The 17928-nt window shown below is 44.4% G+C and overlaps 1 protein-coding gene across 1 annotated transcript; it reads right to left on the bottom strand.

Annotated features, from left to right (window-relative positions):
- Positions 1 to 112: 112 nt before the first annotated feature.
- Positions 113 to 6133, bottom strand: LOC135238517 (matrix metalloproteinase-19-like). The gene is made up of 10 exons (XM_064306478.1): positions 6027 to 6133; positions 5719 to 5918; positions 4912 to 4997; positions 4636 to 4763; positions 3894 to 4106; positions 3257 to 3502; positions 2780 to 2893; positions 2214 to 2378; positions 1717 to 1844; positions 113 to 1262 (listed from the first exon to the last, which is right to left on the bottom strand). Exons 2-10 carry the CDS (start codon positions 5812 to 5814, stop codon positions 1026 to 1028), a joined length of 1413 nt encoding a protein of 470 aa, XP_064162548.1. The 5' UTR covers positions 5815 to 5918; positions 6027 to 6133; the 3' UTR covers positions 113 to 1025.
- Positions 6134 to 17928: the final 11795 nt, after the last annotated feature.

Raw genomic sequence — 17928 nt, 5'->3', positions numbered from 1 at the left:
GGCTGGATTGAGACTTTGGACTCAGAAACTTAGAAGGAGGTTTCCAGCTGTCTACAGTAAATTCTCAATAAGTCAGTATAGAATATATGTACGAAAGAGTCAAACACAACAGTTTAAATAATGTATTTTATTTTTTTGATTTTTGATTTTAATCATTTTCTTTTCAGTGTTTCAAGGAGATATCTCTTAATTGTTTTGTCAGATCTAATAATTAGAACACTTAACATCACTAGGTCACTAGTTAACAGTTAACATCACCCATAAAGAATTGATAATTGCCTATTTACAACAATTTATGTATAAAATCGCTTTAAAAAATATGATGCCGTACCTGCAGCAAGGACAAAATTTCCAGAGTAATCATTTAATATAACTGAAACATCACTGGACGGCAATGATAAATGATACCTCGTTTAGCAGTGCAATATCATTGACAGCACTAGGTGGCAGTGTTTCAACAGCTCACCCCCTCGGACTTAAGGTACTCGTTCAATTATTGCTGCAGCAAGTGGTGGGGGGGGGGTGGAGGGGTGGGGAGAGGGGGGTTTACTGTCAGTACAAAAGGTTTATGGGCTGAATGCTACTCATCCATTCTGTCTGTGTTGTCAAAAGCGTTGGGAACTGCAATTCAGAAGTGTCTCTTCTACTGTATTGAACACCGCACTGTTTCTGATATGGATATTCTCCACTCTAAAGCCCTCGAAATGGCAATTAAATGTGTGCTCGTCGTGATATACATTTAACCACAGAAATATGGCAGCGTTTTTCAGTGAATCATGGTAACATTATGGTAACATTACACTTGGTGCGTCCAGTAACGAACACCTGATTATATTCAAACCCGGAGTTCACTAACAGTTGCTATTAGTGAACGGGCTTTTGTGAAGCTATGCTTTAGTGAAACATGTCCCGGCAGTCCTGACCAGCTCCCGGCGATGCGCTAGACTCTTCCCTTCACGGCCAAGGCCGAGCGGGCGGGGGGGCTCCCCTGCGCCCCCGCCGAGTGTTCTGCCCCCTCCGCTGGCCTACTTGCCGCACCCCATCCAGCGCTCGCTCTTGCTGAGCGGGTACCCCCGCTCCACGTTCAGGTGCTTGTTGATGCGCCAGTACTTGTCGCCTTTGAAGAAGTAGGTCTTGCCGTTGGTCCAGGTGAGGGCGGCGTCCGGGTGCTCGGGCACCCCGCTGAAGAGGCCCGAAATGGGCTTGGGGTACGCGCTGAGGTCCGTGTACTTCAGCTCGTCCCATTGCCAGTACACGGAGCCCTGGTTCGGGGAGAGGGAGCGAGATGAGAGTGAGACAGGCTGCAGTCTATGAAGCAGTCTGTGCACTAAGTAACAGCTGTGCACAAAGGATCTGAAATTTCAAGAGTACTAATGATTCAAACATTTCAGAATATTTCCTCCAATACTGAAATATCTTGATGACAAATAGTATATACCCTGTAATGTTGACACAAATGCAAAGATTAATTAGAGAGGAATTACCAGTCAGAGCCCTCACAATTACTACTTCTGTAGTCTTAATTCTCTTAATTTGTCATGAATGTATCATGATTCTCTAAACCCACTACACATGTACCGTAGAAAGCCACCATAAACCTGCTGTGGCTGATCACGCTACACTTTTTGCTATAGTTTCAAGCCTTATCATTGTACTATAGGCCTAACTCTAATTAGGCTAGGTACTATTATTGAGGCAGTCAGATCTTCACCGTACCTTGAAAAAGAAAAACTTCTTGTTGGCTGGCAAGTACAAGGCCGCGTCGATATTCGGGGGGATGCGCGTCATAGGTCTGGGGTAGCCGTAGTCAAGCCGGAAATTGGTGTAGCGCCACACTTTGTCCCCTGTGAAACAAAAGTTGAAACCAAACCGGCGATACTCCACCACAGTACCACAGAGTGCTTCCCGAGGACCGCTACCATGCTAATACTTTTAGCGTGGGCCCCTTGGTTTGACAGTTGGCCGTGTTTATCGGACTGTGCTGTTGCAGAATGCAACTGGCAGCACTGCAAGGCGGCGCATTATTGGCTGCGGTGTTGCCCAGGGAGGCAGGGATTGGCTGGCGGAATGACTCATCACTCTAACTGTTTTTTTTCTTGTGCTGCCCTATGAATCCTCTGTGACGATTCCTTTGCCAAAAGCCCGTTTAGAGTGAAGTTTGACTGACTGACCGATGTGTGACTCCCGAAATGGGTTCGCTTGTATGGCCGTACCCTTGAAGAAGTACGTCTTGTTGGTTCTCTGGGAGTGGACGGCGGCATCCAGGTTCGCCGGGAGGCCCTTCCACAGGAGGCTGGTCTTGATGGGGGGGTTGTGCCCCATGTCGGACACCGTCCACACGTACTGCCCGCTGAAGGCGAATGTCTTCCTGAAGGGGCCTGAGGGACCAGAGGGACAAAAGGGACCCCTTTAAAATCCAGAGACTCTGACACCTGTCTGTCTGTCTGCCTGGCACTGAACATTGAGGAGTAATGGTGATGCTAATGGAATTAAACAATGGGTGCAAAGTAGTGAGCTGCAGTAATGCCAATGGAATTTAAAAGTACTGAGCAGTAATGGTAATGTTTCAGTCATAGTGGCTTACAAAAGTACTTTTCACATGGTAACAAACACCATCAGAACCACAGATGTGTACAGTTACAATCATACAAGTGCCGCTTTCAAGGTGGTTGCCTCTAGACTAAAGAGATAAAGGGAGCGAATCAACAAAGATGCTGCTGGTACTTCCAAAAGGAACGAGTGTTCCCAGGCTTGGGGGCGGCCGGGCGGAGGCTCTCACCTAGCATGATGGCGTCCAGATTGGCCGTGCAGGGATCCGGCTTTTCCTGCACATCAGGCACTGCTGTTGTTGTGGAAGGTGGCTCCTCTGTGGATAAGCTGGTCGTCCGTTTACCTGGGAGGCAGGTAAAACCATCAGCCATGAGAAAGTATCAGGTTAGCTGCTGTTTATAAGGGCAGCGGTTCCTGCACTGGGGCATGAGATAAGACTCACTTGTCAGGCTCATCACCTGAGGTAACTGAGCCATATTATGTCAGAACTCTGATGTGCGACAGGTCTACCCACTTTGGTGCAGCGATCTGGGTGCTTATGCATAAAGCGTCTCAGAGTAGGACTACTGATCTAGGATCAGTTTTATATATTAGCTTACAATGGATAAGATAAGGACATTGACAGGGGAAAGCTGACCCTAGATCAGTATTTCTGCTGTGGACTGCTGTTCTGGCCCTGAACTTAGGAAGGACCTGTGCTTCTCACCATATAGTGCCTGCATGCCTTTGATGTCATCGGCGTGCAGGCGGAAGTTGACGCGGTAGCCGGAGTAGAAGGGCGCCATCAGGGCGCGGCTGTACTGGGAGTGGCCCAGGCCCAGGGCGTGGCCGATCTCGTGCGCCGCGATGATGCGCAGGTTCGTCCCGTAGTAGCTCCTCTCCGTCCAGGTCTCGTCCTCGTCGAAGTGCACCAGGCCCGATTCTGGGGGCTCGGCGTGCGCCAGCACTCGCCCTGAGAAACGAACACGGGGCGGGACGCCACTGTGAGGCCAGACATGCGCTTAGCCAAGCAAAAGTTAGCATGCTAACAGTATCAAACTGTCTGCCGCAAATATTAACTAACAATTGCTAACGGAAGCAAGAGTGGAAGAGAATCAAAATGGCTGCCAAAGGGGAAGATGCGGAATGAATATTTATGTTAGATAAATGGTTTGTATAAAAATTTAATCTGTTTAAGTTGCTCCAAGTGTCCTCGCATCCTATAGGTCAATTTGGTCATCCCTACTATAAGATTCACATAAATCTAGGCTATTGAAAGTTAGTTACAGATGGCCCAGGGTCCGAAGGCTAAGGAACACACATAATTGTGTACCCACTCCCACCCACCCTCCCCATGCGCTCACCTGGCCCGTCGAATGGCTCAGCGCAGGTGAGGTCTTTTTTGTGGAAGGCGATCTTGATGTCTGCCCGCCCTGACAGAACCTCCCGGAAGGTGAGGGGGGTCACATCGCTCCAGTACTTGAATGCCAGGCGGATGGCCTCCTGGGTTTTGGCCAGTCCCAGATCAGGGGTGTAGTTGTAGATGCGGTAGGTGAGGCTCTTCTTCCTCCAGTAGCCTAACAAACAGCATGTACAACTAGCATGGGTACTGAACATCTGTGTGTACGGGTCATGCTTTTGTCTCCTGTTCAGTTTAATCCAATTATTGTTCAGTGCTACACTACCCTATGACCCATTGGGAGTTCATAAAGTATCTGTCTATCTATACATTTTGCATGCTTGCCCTGAAAGCAAAGAACAGCCACGTCAATGTAATCAAAGACACTGCAGCGGGGGGATTAGCCTAAAACATGCCTCCGCATCCCTGGTCCCAGAAAGCCCCAGGCCTGCTGGGTAATTGATCAATTAAAGCAGTTGACCACACAGTTAATTCTGATTCTCTGGGTCTGTGCTGGTTGCTGATTTTAAGGTGAAACAGCCAGCTAGCCCAGTGACTCTCCATGACCAGGACAGGATATCCTCAGCCAACTGCTTGGGTTCTGTAGCATTCTGGAGCCACTCTGAGCAGCAAAGTTGGTGCTGAGCTGATCCTCGATAGCATGCTAACTCATGCTAACATGTTAATGCTAATAGGCTTCCACTCACTCAACACTCTGTACTTGTATTTCTTGTTGAACGGGTCCGCAACTCCACAGCGGGGCTGTCTCATCGCCACCAGCGTGGCCTTGTCGATGTTTCCTGTGACAGGCAGAACGGCCATCCTTTGGAAGGCCCTAGAAAGAGAGGGAGGATGAAGTTGGGGGGGGGGGGGGGGTCACAGAGAGGGGAAAAGGTTTCGGCATAAAGACGTGGATCCATTCAACAGAGCTGTCCTTGGCCCTCAGAGCTGGGGGTTCTGCTCAGATGGGACACCCTGCTCACCTGAGGGCCTCTGCGACCTCCATTTGGTATCCCTCATCCTGGGGGTCCAGAGAGGCTGGCAGGTAATCATACTGCCGCAGGTAATCCTGGAGATGAAAGGGCAGGTGGAGAGAGTGCAAATGTTTGTTAAATAATTCTGAAGGGGGGAAAAGGATTTGGGTAGGTGAACACAGAAAGTTAACAGGCTAAGTGGACCGTGGCTTGGGGCAGGAGTTGGTAGAATTGTTATTACGTCAATGTGATATTGATACTGATAGTTGATATTGCACCAAGACAGTGAGAGGGAGCTCAATTGTTGTTTCAGTTTCAAACGCGCCCCCTCGTCTGGCCACAGAAAAACTGACTGTGCACATGCAGCTGCGCCGGTTGTAAGACTTTATGACTTCCCTTTATGACAAATCCCTTTGATTAAAAAAGAAAATAATTCATACACTTTTATCAAGGTGAATATCAATAAAGCAGCAATGTTAGCACTCGCACAATACATCTCTTCCACCTTGCTACATCAAAATATCTCTGTCTATGGAGCAGATATATTTTTATATGAAATATGTTTAAATGCCACTGGTTAAGTTTACACAGCCCATGCAAACGTTCAATAAACTTAAACCTTTATCGGCTTGGCAAATGCTGAACTATAGGCTAAAGAAATGCTTATTCGTGCTGTACTAAAAAGGGAGCCATCCTTCCTGTGATTCATCAATCCAAATTCACAGTCAGCAAAAAAAAGGCAACTAATGGAAAACGTATGCCAAGTGATTTGGTCGTCTCTCTCACAGACATTCGACACCGGCAATCGACACCTACCACGGCTTCAGTGAACTCATCGTGCCTCTCCACCACCGCAGACAGCACACACAGAGCTAGTGTGGACAACTGCACCACCTGAAGCAGGTATCCCATCTTCAGAAGTTACTCTTTCAGCAGGCGACGGACGGCAACCGGCAGCACCTTCGGGGGGAAACCGCTGTAAAAAGTGGTGGGGGCTACCTTCCTTCTTTCTCGTCCTGAAATGAAAACATAGTCCGAAGTCACTGGGTGTTCGCGTCCGTGCAGCAGCGTGGATTAGCATAATCTCAAGTGTCTCGGAAAGATTCAGTTTATTGTAGGACTACCTTCCTCTCTTGAAGACGCGCTGCTCCTCTCTCAGGATTTCGGTTGTCTGCTGCAGTTTATACAATCAAAGAGGAGTGAGTCAGAGCCCTGGGCTCCGGCCCCCACGATGACCAATTTCAGAAGAATGCGGTTCTTGGAGCGTTGCATGGGAGAAGGCACCCACTTTCGCAGTAATAGCACGTCTTTCATGAATCAACTCACCCTCTAGAAAATAAAAGTCTAGATCACAGGGATCTGCTGAAGGAGGCCCGAATGTTGATAAGGAGATTTGTGGCTTTTCCTGGAAGAATCTGGCTGTCTACGTGAACAGTGTGTGTTTTTCATCTGTTGTGCCATTGGAGTCTAACCAATTCAATACAGAAAAACAGCCAGTAAACAAACATCATAATGAAACAGACAAAAATGAATGGTGATTATTACTCATATCCTACATTTTTTTTGTGGGGCCTGGGGTTTGCCCCAAAGCAAGACTAAATGAAAACACCACACCCCACTCATTGTCTAACATGCTCCTGGCATAAGCTTGTTTTAGAGAATCCCAATTACTGATAATAAGGAACAGCGCAGCTTTATTTTTGACTACTTAACAGTATGTTTAAAACTCTACATATTACATGTGGTTGCACCAGTGCACACTGTTGAAATTTTAAATTGTGTTTCAGCCATTAAGCTGTATTCTAGGCTGCACACTGAAGCTTCTCTGAGTTTTCTGCTCTGTGGTCCAGTGACTGCCAAGGGACATGCGTGGGAAGGCGAGTCTTTGGTGTGTCTGAGCTGGAAAATATCACGTCTCCCTGATGTCCACTGCAATCCAAGTTTGTCAGTGTTTCTCTGCCCAAAAATTAAAACATCATTTATTATTGCAAATAAAATCTAATCTTTACTGTGAAGGATTTTAGTAGTCAAATGCTAAAGAGCATCTCATTCAATGTGTTGTATCCTAGGGTATTCCTGTACAAGTCATATTTGTTTCTTCTGCAGAGTAAGGCTACAAAATAGAGCAATGTCTGGTTGTTGTTTGTTGTTGAGCGACTAGCGAGGCTATGAGGAGACGCAGTGTCTGCTCTGATGATCTGAGACAAAAAGCAGCCAGAGAGAGTAGAGCAGGGAGCTCATCAGCCCAGAGAAGCAGAGTAGAGCAGAGAGCTCATCAGCCCTGAGAAGCAGAGTAGAGCAGGGAGCTCATCAGGCCTGAGAAGCAGAGTAGAGCAGGGAGCTCATCAGCCCTGAGCAGCAGAGTAGAGCAGGGAGCTCATCAGCCCAGAGAAGCAGAGTAGAACAGGGAGCTCATCAGCCCAGAGAAGCAGAGTAGAGCAGGGAGCTCATCAGCCCTGAGAAGCAAGGTAGAGCAGGGAGCTCATCAGCCCTGAGCAGCAGAGTAGAGCAGGGAGCTCATCAGCCCAGAGAAGCAGAGTAGAACAGGGAGCTCATCAGCCCAGAGAAGCAGAGTAGAGCAGGGAGCTCATCAGCCCTGAGAAGCAGGGTAGAGCAGGGAGCTCATCAGCCCTGAGAAGCAGAGTAGAGCAGGGAGCTCATCAGCCCTGAGCAGCAGAGTAGAGCAGGGAGCTCATCAGCCCTGAGAAGCAGAGTAGAGCAGGGAGCTCATCAGGCCTGAGCAGCAGAGTAGAGCAGAGAGCTCATCAGCCCAGAGAAGCAGAGTAGAGCAGGGAGCTCATCAGGCCTGGGAACCAGAGTAGAGCAGGGAGCTCATCAGCCCAGAGAAGCAGAGTAGAGCAGGGAGCTCATCAGCCCAGAGAAGCAGAGTAGAGCAGGCAGCTCATCCGCCCTCAGAAGCAGAGTAGAGCAGAGAGCTCATCAGCCCTGAGAAGCAGAGTAGAGCAGAGAGCTCATCAGGCCTGAGCAGCAGAGTAGAGCAGGGAGCTCATCAGCCCTGAGCAGCAGAGTAGAGCAGGGAGCTCATCAGCCCAGAGAAGCAGAGTAGAGCAGGGAGCTCATCAGCCCAGAGAAGCAGAGTAGAGCAGGGAGCTCATCAGCCCAGAGAAGCAGAGTAGAGCAGGGAGCTCATCAGGCCTGAGCAGCAGAGTAGAGCAGGGAGCTCATCAGGCCTGAGAAGCAGAGTAGAGCAGGGAGCTCATCAGGCCTGAAAAGCAGAGTAGAGCAGAGAGCTCATCAGGCCTGAGAAGCAGAGTAGAGCAGAGAGCTCATCAGGCCTGAGAAGCAAAGTAGAGCAGGGAGCTCATCAGCCCAGAGAAGCAGAGTAGAGCAGGGAGCTCATTAGGCCTGAGCAGCAGAGTAGAGCAGAGAGCTCATCAGGCCTGAGAAGCAGAGTAGAGCAGAGAGCTCATCAGGCCTGAGAAGCAGAGTAGAGCAGGGAGCTCATCAGCCCAGAGAAGCAGAGTAGAGCAGGGAGCTCATCAGCCCAGAGAAGCAGGCACGAGGCGCATGGGTGTCCAGAAACCCCCCCCCCCCCACCCCCCCACCCTCACTTAGCACTCCATGCATGGCTGCACACTCCAGGGCAAATATTTATAAAGTGTTGTCAAGAGGGCTGATCTAGGATCAGGTCTCCACTATCCATATAATAACTGAGATAAAATACAACACTGATCCCAGGCCAGCACCCGTACTCTCAGACGTCTTATGAGTATGGGCCCTGAACTCACAAACCCATGTAAAACAACTAACCTAAGAAGAGGGAAAGGCCCAAAAATAGACCAGCCACAGACCTGATGTGTGAATTTTAACAAAAGGGTGCAAACACTACATCAGATCTCGTGGAATCTGGCTCAGTCTCTCTCTCTCACCAGCCACCTTTCATGACCCTTATGGATGGCCTCCATTAGCATTCTTAGGCATTGATTTTGTTTGGTATCGTACCCTCGAGACTGCATCCTGACTTCTGCCCTCAGCTGCCCTCATGTGTTTGGGGGATTTACTGCACACGCTCAGTCCCTGCAGGTCACCAGACTGCGGTAAGATCTCACCAGTCCTGCGGAATGTGGAGACATCAAACAAGGAGAGAAGGGTGCATGTGAGGAATGTTTTAAATCGCATCTAGCAGAACTAACAACGGTGGGAAAGAATTTAACTTCTTACAGCAAGTGAGGTACATAATGCAAACCTAGGATTGTGGGGAATTTGGTTTTGGATTTGGTATATCTAAAACTATATTCCTATATTTTTCCTGTGTTTAAAATTTCTGTTTTAGTATGTCAGGAATCTCTCGATAAATGTAATTAATTTCACATGGAACAAAGCAAGGTGTAACTAGGTGCTCAGGGGTTGCAGAACAGAGAGGCTTGGACTTTTTATAGCTTTTAATATACCATATCACACACAAAGAAGCAAATATGCCCCAAATTTATACAAATAATTAATTAAATAACCCCCCCCCCCACCTTCCCACCCCCCACACTCATAGCCAACACACACATGCACCACCCACACACCTAACCACACAGCATCACACACCAACAGCCCTTCAGACAACCCACAGGTAGCATGGAAAAACCAAACATCCATTACATAAAATGAACAGCCTCTACTAAAAACACACGACACCATTGACAACCTTTCATTCCGATCCCCGAAGCCACCCAGGTTACTCAACTTAAATTCAAATGAACAATTCCCCATCCCTGATCATGCAAACAGCCCCCTCCACACACCAAGTGTTCTGAAAAAAGATCATTAACAAAATTTTAAAACTTATACTCTGTCCGAAGGCGGGCGAAGACAAGTCCCCTAAACATTAAAACTGGATCCACAGGCACACAACTGTATTTTATTTCTTCTTGTGAGCCACGTAGCCAACTTTACCGAAAGTTAAGGGAGATAAGAAAACACTTTTCGCTTTTGCCCTTTTCGAGTACCTTGGCTGGAGACTGTTACAGCCCCATTGTAAAAACCACTCCCGTCCTCCCGCAGAACACACTGAGCAAAGCAAAGACAGAAGATAAACGGTTACGGTCCGCAAACACGTGCACAACTGTTTCAGACGCGCTACGAAATGGGCACCCCACCCGCACGTTTGAGCCCAGCCTAGACAAAAAGGTATTTGTCGCCAGGGCCCCATGTATTACCCCCCATTGAAAATCCCCTGACCTCTTGGGGATGAGCTACAGAGGTCTGATGGGAAAGGCAGGGAGACCAATCAGGAAAGAGTTGGACTAGTCCACACAGGAATTGAGCAGCACCTGGACCGAGCACTTGGTTGCGTAGGTGGTGAGGAAGAGATTGTCCAGATGTTTCACAGGAAGAATCTGCACATCCAAAATGTTCTGAGAAATGGACAGTTTGTCGTCCAGCACCACTCTGGAAGGATACTAGGAGATGAGGACGTCAACACTGTGGTGCCATCCAGGGTGAGCGAGAGGTCAAGCAGGGGGGAGGACTTACCTGACAGACACCTGTAGAAAGGGTATAAGCTTTAAAAACTGCACCCCACCTTGAGATAAGAAGCAGAAACCCAGATCCCCAAGGTAGAAAATTCAAATATAAGACAGTTGTAATATACGAGAGGGGTTCATCACCCTGAGCTCCAGCTGAGCTTCGTTTATTTTATAGTGGTAATGATATTAATGGCAGATGCATCGTCCAGATTCAAAGCAGTGCTGTCTGACAAACATCATTAACATTGTACCAGCTTGTCATTTATTTAAACCAAATGCTCTAAAGCCACTCACAGGGCTATTTCCATACAGCTGAGAATTCTGAAGGTTCTGACTATCTCCATGAGCAAATATGAGGTCACTTGTATTTGTACGTATATGAAGGTTTACGGTCGCTTCAAACAGCTGAAAGAAGCATGTTTTTTCACCACAGCCTTACTCAGTCATACTGCAACATTGTAAAAAGCACCAAAAACATTTTGTGCTAACTGGGGAGACAATAAGATAGATGTGTTGACGGCAAAGAAAATTTCTGGCAATACAGCAATCACCTAAACAGAATAACTGATTGCATCTGGAGGAAAACAAAAAACAGACTTTTTTTATCTGTGTAGATAATGATTGAGCTATCATTAAAATGTTTAATTGGATATAGCACAGCATCATACAGCAAATCAGCAACTCCTCTGGTTGTAGTCGCAGACCAATCAGATGCATGCAGTCGACCCTTTCCAACTGAATGTGCTGTGCACTCCTCAAACGGCTGCACAACTAAGATGGCGGACTATGAAATGTAAATGCTTGACTGCACCCTGCCCAAATTCACAAACAATGTTGCAATGATTGGACAGGCCTGTGGCTAGCACTGGAGATTCCAAATTAGGAGTAAAGGAAAGTCTAGGGCATAATCCGCAGTTATGTTTGCTGACATGTTTGTGCATGGCGACAAGAAGACCATGCTGTTACTCAGCCACAGAGGGGGATTTGTATTAAGCCTGGTGGATCTCTGCACACGCAATGCAATTCCACTACTATACGTTCTCAGTCCTTATCAAACCTTCGCCCTTTCCCATGCTACTGTGAGGGAAGCCTGGTTTTCTTCCTATCCTCTTGACCTATGAATCCCAAAGTCTGCAAGTTTTTTTAGCTGTTAGTCCTGTAACTAAACAGGAAGTGAGTCAGAGAATGTCATTTCCAGGACACCACTGCAGTAATGGATGTGCTGTTATCTGTGTCATTGCGTGTTAACTAGCCATTTGTTATAACAGATCTACTTCACTCTACATCTTCCTGTGTCACATAGACAAACAGTGTAACAGATCTATTATCCTCCATATCTAGCAAGTAAAACTCAATAGCAAATTAAGTGTGTACAAGCATTCATTGTCCATGGCTGCGCAATATCTAAGCAACATTACAGAAGGAAGTAGGCTGAACGTGTCTATAGACAACATTCCTATCTCTATGGTCATTTGAATGGTTCTATATGTGAGAGCATCAGGCTTGGGAAGCAATTAAATGAGAGCATTGACACTTGCACTAACCATTCCCCGTATATGCACAGTGTTTACTGGTCAGTGCTATTTCTGGGACACAACTGCCTGATTCTCTCTGCATATCCACACGCGACATTGTCATGAATTGTATCACATACTTCACCTGAGTTCTCTCATCAAACATGAATGTTATCAGAGCCTTTGTTCTTTTGGATTTGGTTCACTTTGAACAGAAAGAGCATCCTTCCGGAACATGTGAGAGAGCATATTATGTTGGTCAACAGCACAACCTCTGTCTTCTGAAGTTGGCCAACCGTGGTCTTCAATGACTTACAACAGTGGTTCTCAAGCTATGGGTCTGAGCCCAGTCAATTGGAAGACACAAGAAAAAAATGTAATGCATATTTTACATTTTCCACAGACTCACATCAGTCAGAGAAAACATAATATTAATTACATGGAGAGCACAAATTACAGCATGCATGTATTTGTTTTTAAACATTTAAAAAACATAAAATCTATTTATTAGGCTACATTTTTTTTCTTACAAATAATTTTTATTGAATTTCACACGGTGGCACATCACAGATAGCACAAATGCTACCACTACTACTATTAATAATAATAATAATAATAATAATAATATGGTAGAAAAATAAATAAATATTTTTTTTAAAAAGCAACACACATACACACGTATGCACACACAAGAAGAGAAAAGAGGACTGAAAAGGGATTAGGTTACATTTTAAGAGGGGGTAGTTTCCAGAAAATATCGATTTACTGAGTGGACTGTGATCTCATGTTTGGGAACCGTTGACGTGCAACACTCGTTTTCAGTGCTTAAAACAAAGAGGCGGAACTTGGCAGCTCCTTTTATTCATGACGTGTGTGTGGGCACTGGCATGAATGCCAATCTCTTACAGTCATCTCCTGCCCTAGTCCGCTCGCCTGGGAACCTACATACTGTTGCATTCACACCTGCAGAAAACCAAAAAAGTTTGAGATCTCAAGGGATGGCATTGCAGCTAGCACAAAATATTATCTAGCGCTGAGCCCTGCGAACACAAAACGCTAATAAACACAAGAATCAGCTAACACAAAACATTATTCAACACAACTATCCACACAAACCATGAACACAAAACATTATTCACACAACACGCTAACCAAACATAATCAACACAAACACAGCTAACACCAAACATATCACACAACATGTGAACCAAAACATTATTCAACACAAAACACAGCTAACACAAAACATAATCCAACACAAAACACAGCTAACACAAAACATTATCCAACACAAAACCATGTGAACACAAAACATTATCCAACACAAAACACAGCTAACACAAAACATAATCCAACACAAAACACAGCTAACACAAAACATTATCCAACACAAAACCATGTGAACACAAAACATTATTCAACACAAGATCAACACAACATTATCAACACAACAGCTACACAACATATCCACACAAAACAGCTAACACAAAACATTATCCAACACAAAACCATGTGAACACAAAGAACTAATCCAACACAAGAATCAGCTGGCACAGAACATTATCAACAAAAAAACACAGTTAGCACAAAATATTATCCAACACATAGTCAACGAACACAAAACATTATCCAACAAAAAACAGTTAGCACAAAACCTTATCCAACACATAAATCAGCGAATACAAAACGTTATCCAACAAAAAACAGTTAGCACAAAACATTATCCAACACATAAGTTAGAGAACACAAAACATTATCCAACACAAAACCGTGCTAACACAAAACATTATCCAACGCAAAGGATAACACAAAACATCCCTTTTCACTAAAGTCCGACAAGGTTATGGGAAATAACATTGCTTTTTCCACCCATCTTGCCAGCAACAGTATGTTTTAATTATATCCAGACCACACTTACAAGTAGGATGTGGTTGTGAGTGTGAGAACACAAATTTGTTTTATTCTTTCCGTAATCTAAAAGAAATGTATTGTTTTTGGCAAATATTCTAACAGGACAGTCATAATGCCAGTGAAATATTCATATCCGTCAAATTGAACATTGAGACTGTTACCTGCATTGCATTGAGTTATGGGGCCAGCAAGTAATGGAACCACCGGAGTAACTGACTGAAAAGTCACGTCCAATGAGGTAATTGTGGGAAAACATACATATATTGTCATGGTTCCATATTCCGTTTGCGACTCGGCGTCGTGGTTTGTGCTAATCGATGCCTTTTGGTGCTAATCGGCTACTCAGTATCCATGTTGAGGAAACTGAGTGTGGTAATCTTCAGAACCGCCTGAGGGCGCGCCGAGATTCCATGTGATTACTACTGATTGTTTGCGCCTGATTGAGAGAGCTTATATACGCTCACGTGAGGCCTGTTCTTCGCTTTAGTGTCTACTCACGTTACACGAAAGCCGGTAACAGTGAAAAAGCGCTCTTAGAGGAAAGTGTGGTAAGGAAAAAAGGTATAGGATTTTGAATATAGCTTTCTGTTTTGATTAATAGTAAGACTTCGGTCTCACTAGTTACTTAGCTTTATTCCTTATTTTCCTTAATACGCCTTTTTTGCCTTCCTCGTTACGAGGCACATTTTCTTTCGCTTTTCTCCAGACTGCACTGCAGTCTTTACTAAAATTCTACCCACTCTTTACGTTTTCGTTTCGTTCTCCTGCTGAGACATTTACTTTGTGTTGGGATATTCTTCCTTAGGAGTTGAGTCATTTCTTTTCGTTACCCCCTATCTTACTGAGACCTAGTGGTTTCCACTTCGGTGGTTAACTTAAAGAAACCCCCTTTTGAATTCACTGTAGTTGCGTGTGGTCGTTAACACTTCTCCACCCTCACATGCATACCTGTACATACATACATACATACATAGATATGTATGTACGTACATACAGACAGACCTATATGCGCATAAATATATACGTGCATACCACGGTGCAGTTCATAAATATTTGGGCAGTGACAATTATTATTGTTTTGGCTCTGTACCAACCCATTGTATTTGAAATGAAACCATGAATATGAGGTTAAAGTGCAGACCGTCAGCTTTATTTTAAGGGTGTTTACATCCATATCCAGTGACCCATGTAAGGATTACAGCCCTTTTTATCCACTTAAAGGGACCAAAGGTAATTGGGAAAATTAACAATCTTAAATAAAAATGGTCATATTTAGTGCTTGGTTGTGAATCCCTTGTGATGAATGACTTCCTGAAGTTTGTGACTCATACACATCACCAGACGCTGAGTATCTTCCCTGGTGATGCCCTGCTAGGCCTGTACTACAGCCATCTTCAGCTCCTGTTTGTTTCTGGAGATTTTGCCTTCAGTCTTGGCTTCAGCAAGTAAACACATGGCCAGTCCAGAGAACTCCACTTTTAGGCCTTGGAAATCTCCTTGGTTGCTTTAGAAGTGTGTTTGGGGTCATTGTCCTGGTACAGGTTAATACTCGTCTCATCTGCCTATAACAGCTTGTTCCAGAACTCTACAGGTTTTATAATGTACTTTTTAAAAATTTAATTAAATTTTTTAGCAAACTCTAACCTGATCATTCTGTTCTTGAGGCTTACCAAGTTTGCATCTTGCAGTGAGCCCTCTGAGGTTATGCTGGTAAAGTCTTTTCTTTTTTATATTCTTTGACATATTTCTGTCTACATCCTGGAGAGTGTTTTTCTTCACAATTGAAAGCATTCTTCAGCCATCTACTACAGTGATCAGCTGTGGTCTAACAGGTTGTTTGCTGTTGCTGAGCTCACCAGTGCATTCTTGCTTCTTAACAATGTATCAAACAATTGATTTTGACAGGCCAAGTGTTTTGACGGACCAAATTAATTTGCCTCTGGTCAATTTATTCAGATTTTTCTACTCCATGATGGCCTGCTTAACTGGCATTGACACTTTTGTCCTCATGTTGAGAGAAAACAGCAACAGACTCCAAATGAAAATCCCACGCTTATAATGAACTCCAGACCTTTTGGTAACTTTCTTGTGCATCAGCTAATGATGCTACAACACACAGCGGGCCAAGAAACAGCTGAGCAGCCAACCGTCCCTCAAAATGGGGTGACTACATATAAAGAGGGCTGCAATTCCTATGTGGCTCACCCAATATGAAATACACACAAATTAAAGCTGACAGTCAGCAAATAAACCAATCACAAATCCAATGTGCAGGAGTACAGAGCCAAAACAACGAAAATTGTACATGTGTATGCATACACATGTATATGCATATATTTTCCTTCTTCCCATTTATGTGATACCATAAACCATGCACAGCCGCTAGCCTGAATTTCTGCTTTGATTGTCAATGTCTCATTCCACCACCTCTACCTCGGTACATGACAGTAAGTCCTGTCAGGTTACGTGAATGCCTCTGCCTGAAAATGTGTCACGGTAGAATGTGTACCCATTCGCTGTTCCAACATAATGACCCCAGGGCAGTTCATCTACGGTTCACAGACGAGTGACGCAGTCCAGATTTTATTACTGGCTTTCTGCCAGGGCTGTCAAAAAGAAGCTACTTTTTTTTAATTAAAAAAAAAAAAAATTCTTTACAAAAAACAAGTTTATGAACGTGTCCCTTAAGTATGCCTTTTCTGAATAAAATCACAGGAAGTGTCCTTAAAGTGCATTTTCATTTTAAACATAGATCACTGTTTAAACCGCTTTAATTTTTAGGTTACAAAGCTTAGAGGTAGTTCATAAATGGTATACTTAAAGTATAGTTCCAGGAAATATTTTAAGTATATTTTAAATCGGCCAATTTATTTTTATGAAGTAATTTAAAATATACATAGAAATTAGACTTGATTTATTTTAATAAATAAATAAAAAAATAAAATGCGTAACGGTTTTTTGTAAAGGATGTTTCACCCTGACTGAAACAACCAGATTAGTCACACATCTTGGATAGAGCTGATTTTGTAATCTTACTCTTCCCATACACTCATTCACTAGCTTAGCATGTCACTGTCTTAGCCCCCCCCCCCCCCCCCCCACTCCCCTTCTCTCTCACACACACACACACACACCAGTCTGGCTAATAGATAGTGGGGGTTGATGCGGTTACAATCCAGGGGCCTCATTTATAAAACGGACTTCGGTCAATTTTGATGTTAAATATGACTTATGCAGAAAATCACGTATAAGTAGTTATTTATAAAACCTTACTTTGACATGAAAATGATCTTATCTCTACGCAAAGTCTAGACTTGACGCAAGTGATTTTCCTGCTGGCTATGTAGGGGTATTGCTGTTTGGGACGCATATGCGTCCAAGCCTGTGGCGAACTTTGCATTAGCTTTATGAACAATCTGTTCACTGCACAACGGCAACACACTACCAAGCTACCTGTTTGGCTTTGTTTGTCAACCCACTATTTAGTCCACCGAATAATATGTGTTGCCTGTCTTCAATCTCCTCTACCATCGCCGTGATCTCGTCTTCCAAAAAGTTTGCTTTTCTCTTTTGGTCCATGGTTATTCCTGACTAAACCCTCATTTGTACAAGCATTATATAAGGGGAAGTCGCTGATTGTAAGGCACGTTCAGGTGCCGTCAATTTTAAGTTAATTTGAGATTTATAGATCATGGGTGCGTAAGTTACAAATGGGCTTCTTAGAACCTGAGTAAGCAAGGTTTTTAATGCTCAGTATCTTTTATGAATCGAACATAAGCACACTGTCGGAAATTATCTTAAGACAAAGTTCAAGTATAAATCTAAGAACGTTTTTATAAATTAGGCCCCAGCTAACCCCGGCTGACTGTCGCTGCAGTTATAGTCCACTAATGTCAAAGCCCAGGTTTAAAAATGGATCAACCTGTTCGGATGATTTTACTGGCCTTTACTGGCCAAGCCAATCAAGAGACCTGCAGTAGCCTTGAAGTTTCATACATCCTCCTTCCCTCCTTTTGGGCCAATTAAATGACATATAAATTCTAGTCGCTGTTCAGGGAGATCTTCAGAAAACAGATGCTTGTGTATCTTGGGTCAAAGGTCATTCATTTTAATAGCCAATATGA

The sequence above is a fragment of the Anguilla rostrata genome, chromosome 13 (assembly GCF_018555375.3).
Source record: "Anguilla rostrata isolate EN2019 chromosome 13, ASM1855537v3, whole genome shotgun sequence".
NCBI classification, from domain to species: Eukaryota; Metazoa; Chordata; class Actinopteri; order Anguilliformes; family Anguillidae; genus Anguilla; species Anguilla rostrata.
Note: the sequence above shows the minus strand (reverse complement) of the source record. Positions and strands in the feature narration are given on the sequence as shown.

Coding starts and splice junctions, on each gene's coding strand:
- LOC135238517 (XM_064306478.1), bottom strand. CDS start 5,814: ATGGGATACCTGCTTCAGGTGGTGCAGTTGTCCACACTAGCTCTGTGT. Junction 4,764..4,911: donor GAGGTCGCAGAGGCCCTCAG/GTGAGCAGGGTG, acceptor CTCTCTTTCTAG/GGCCTTCCAAAGGATGGCCG. Junction 3,503..3,893: donor TGAGCCATTCGACGGGCCAG/GTGAGCGCATGG, acceptor TTCGTTTCTCAG/GGCGAGTGCTGGCGCACGCC.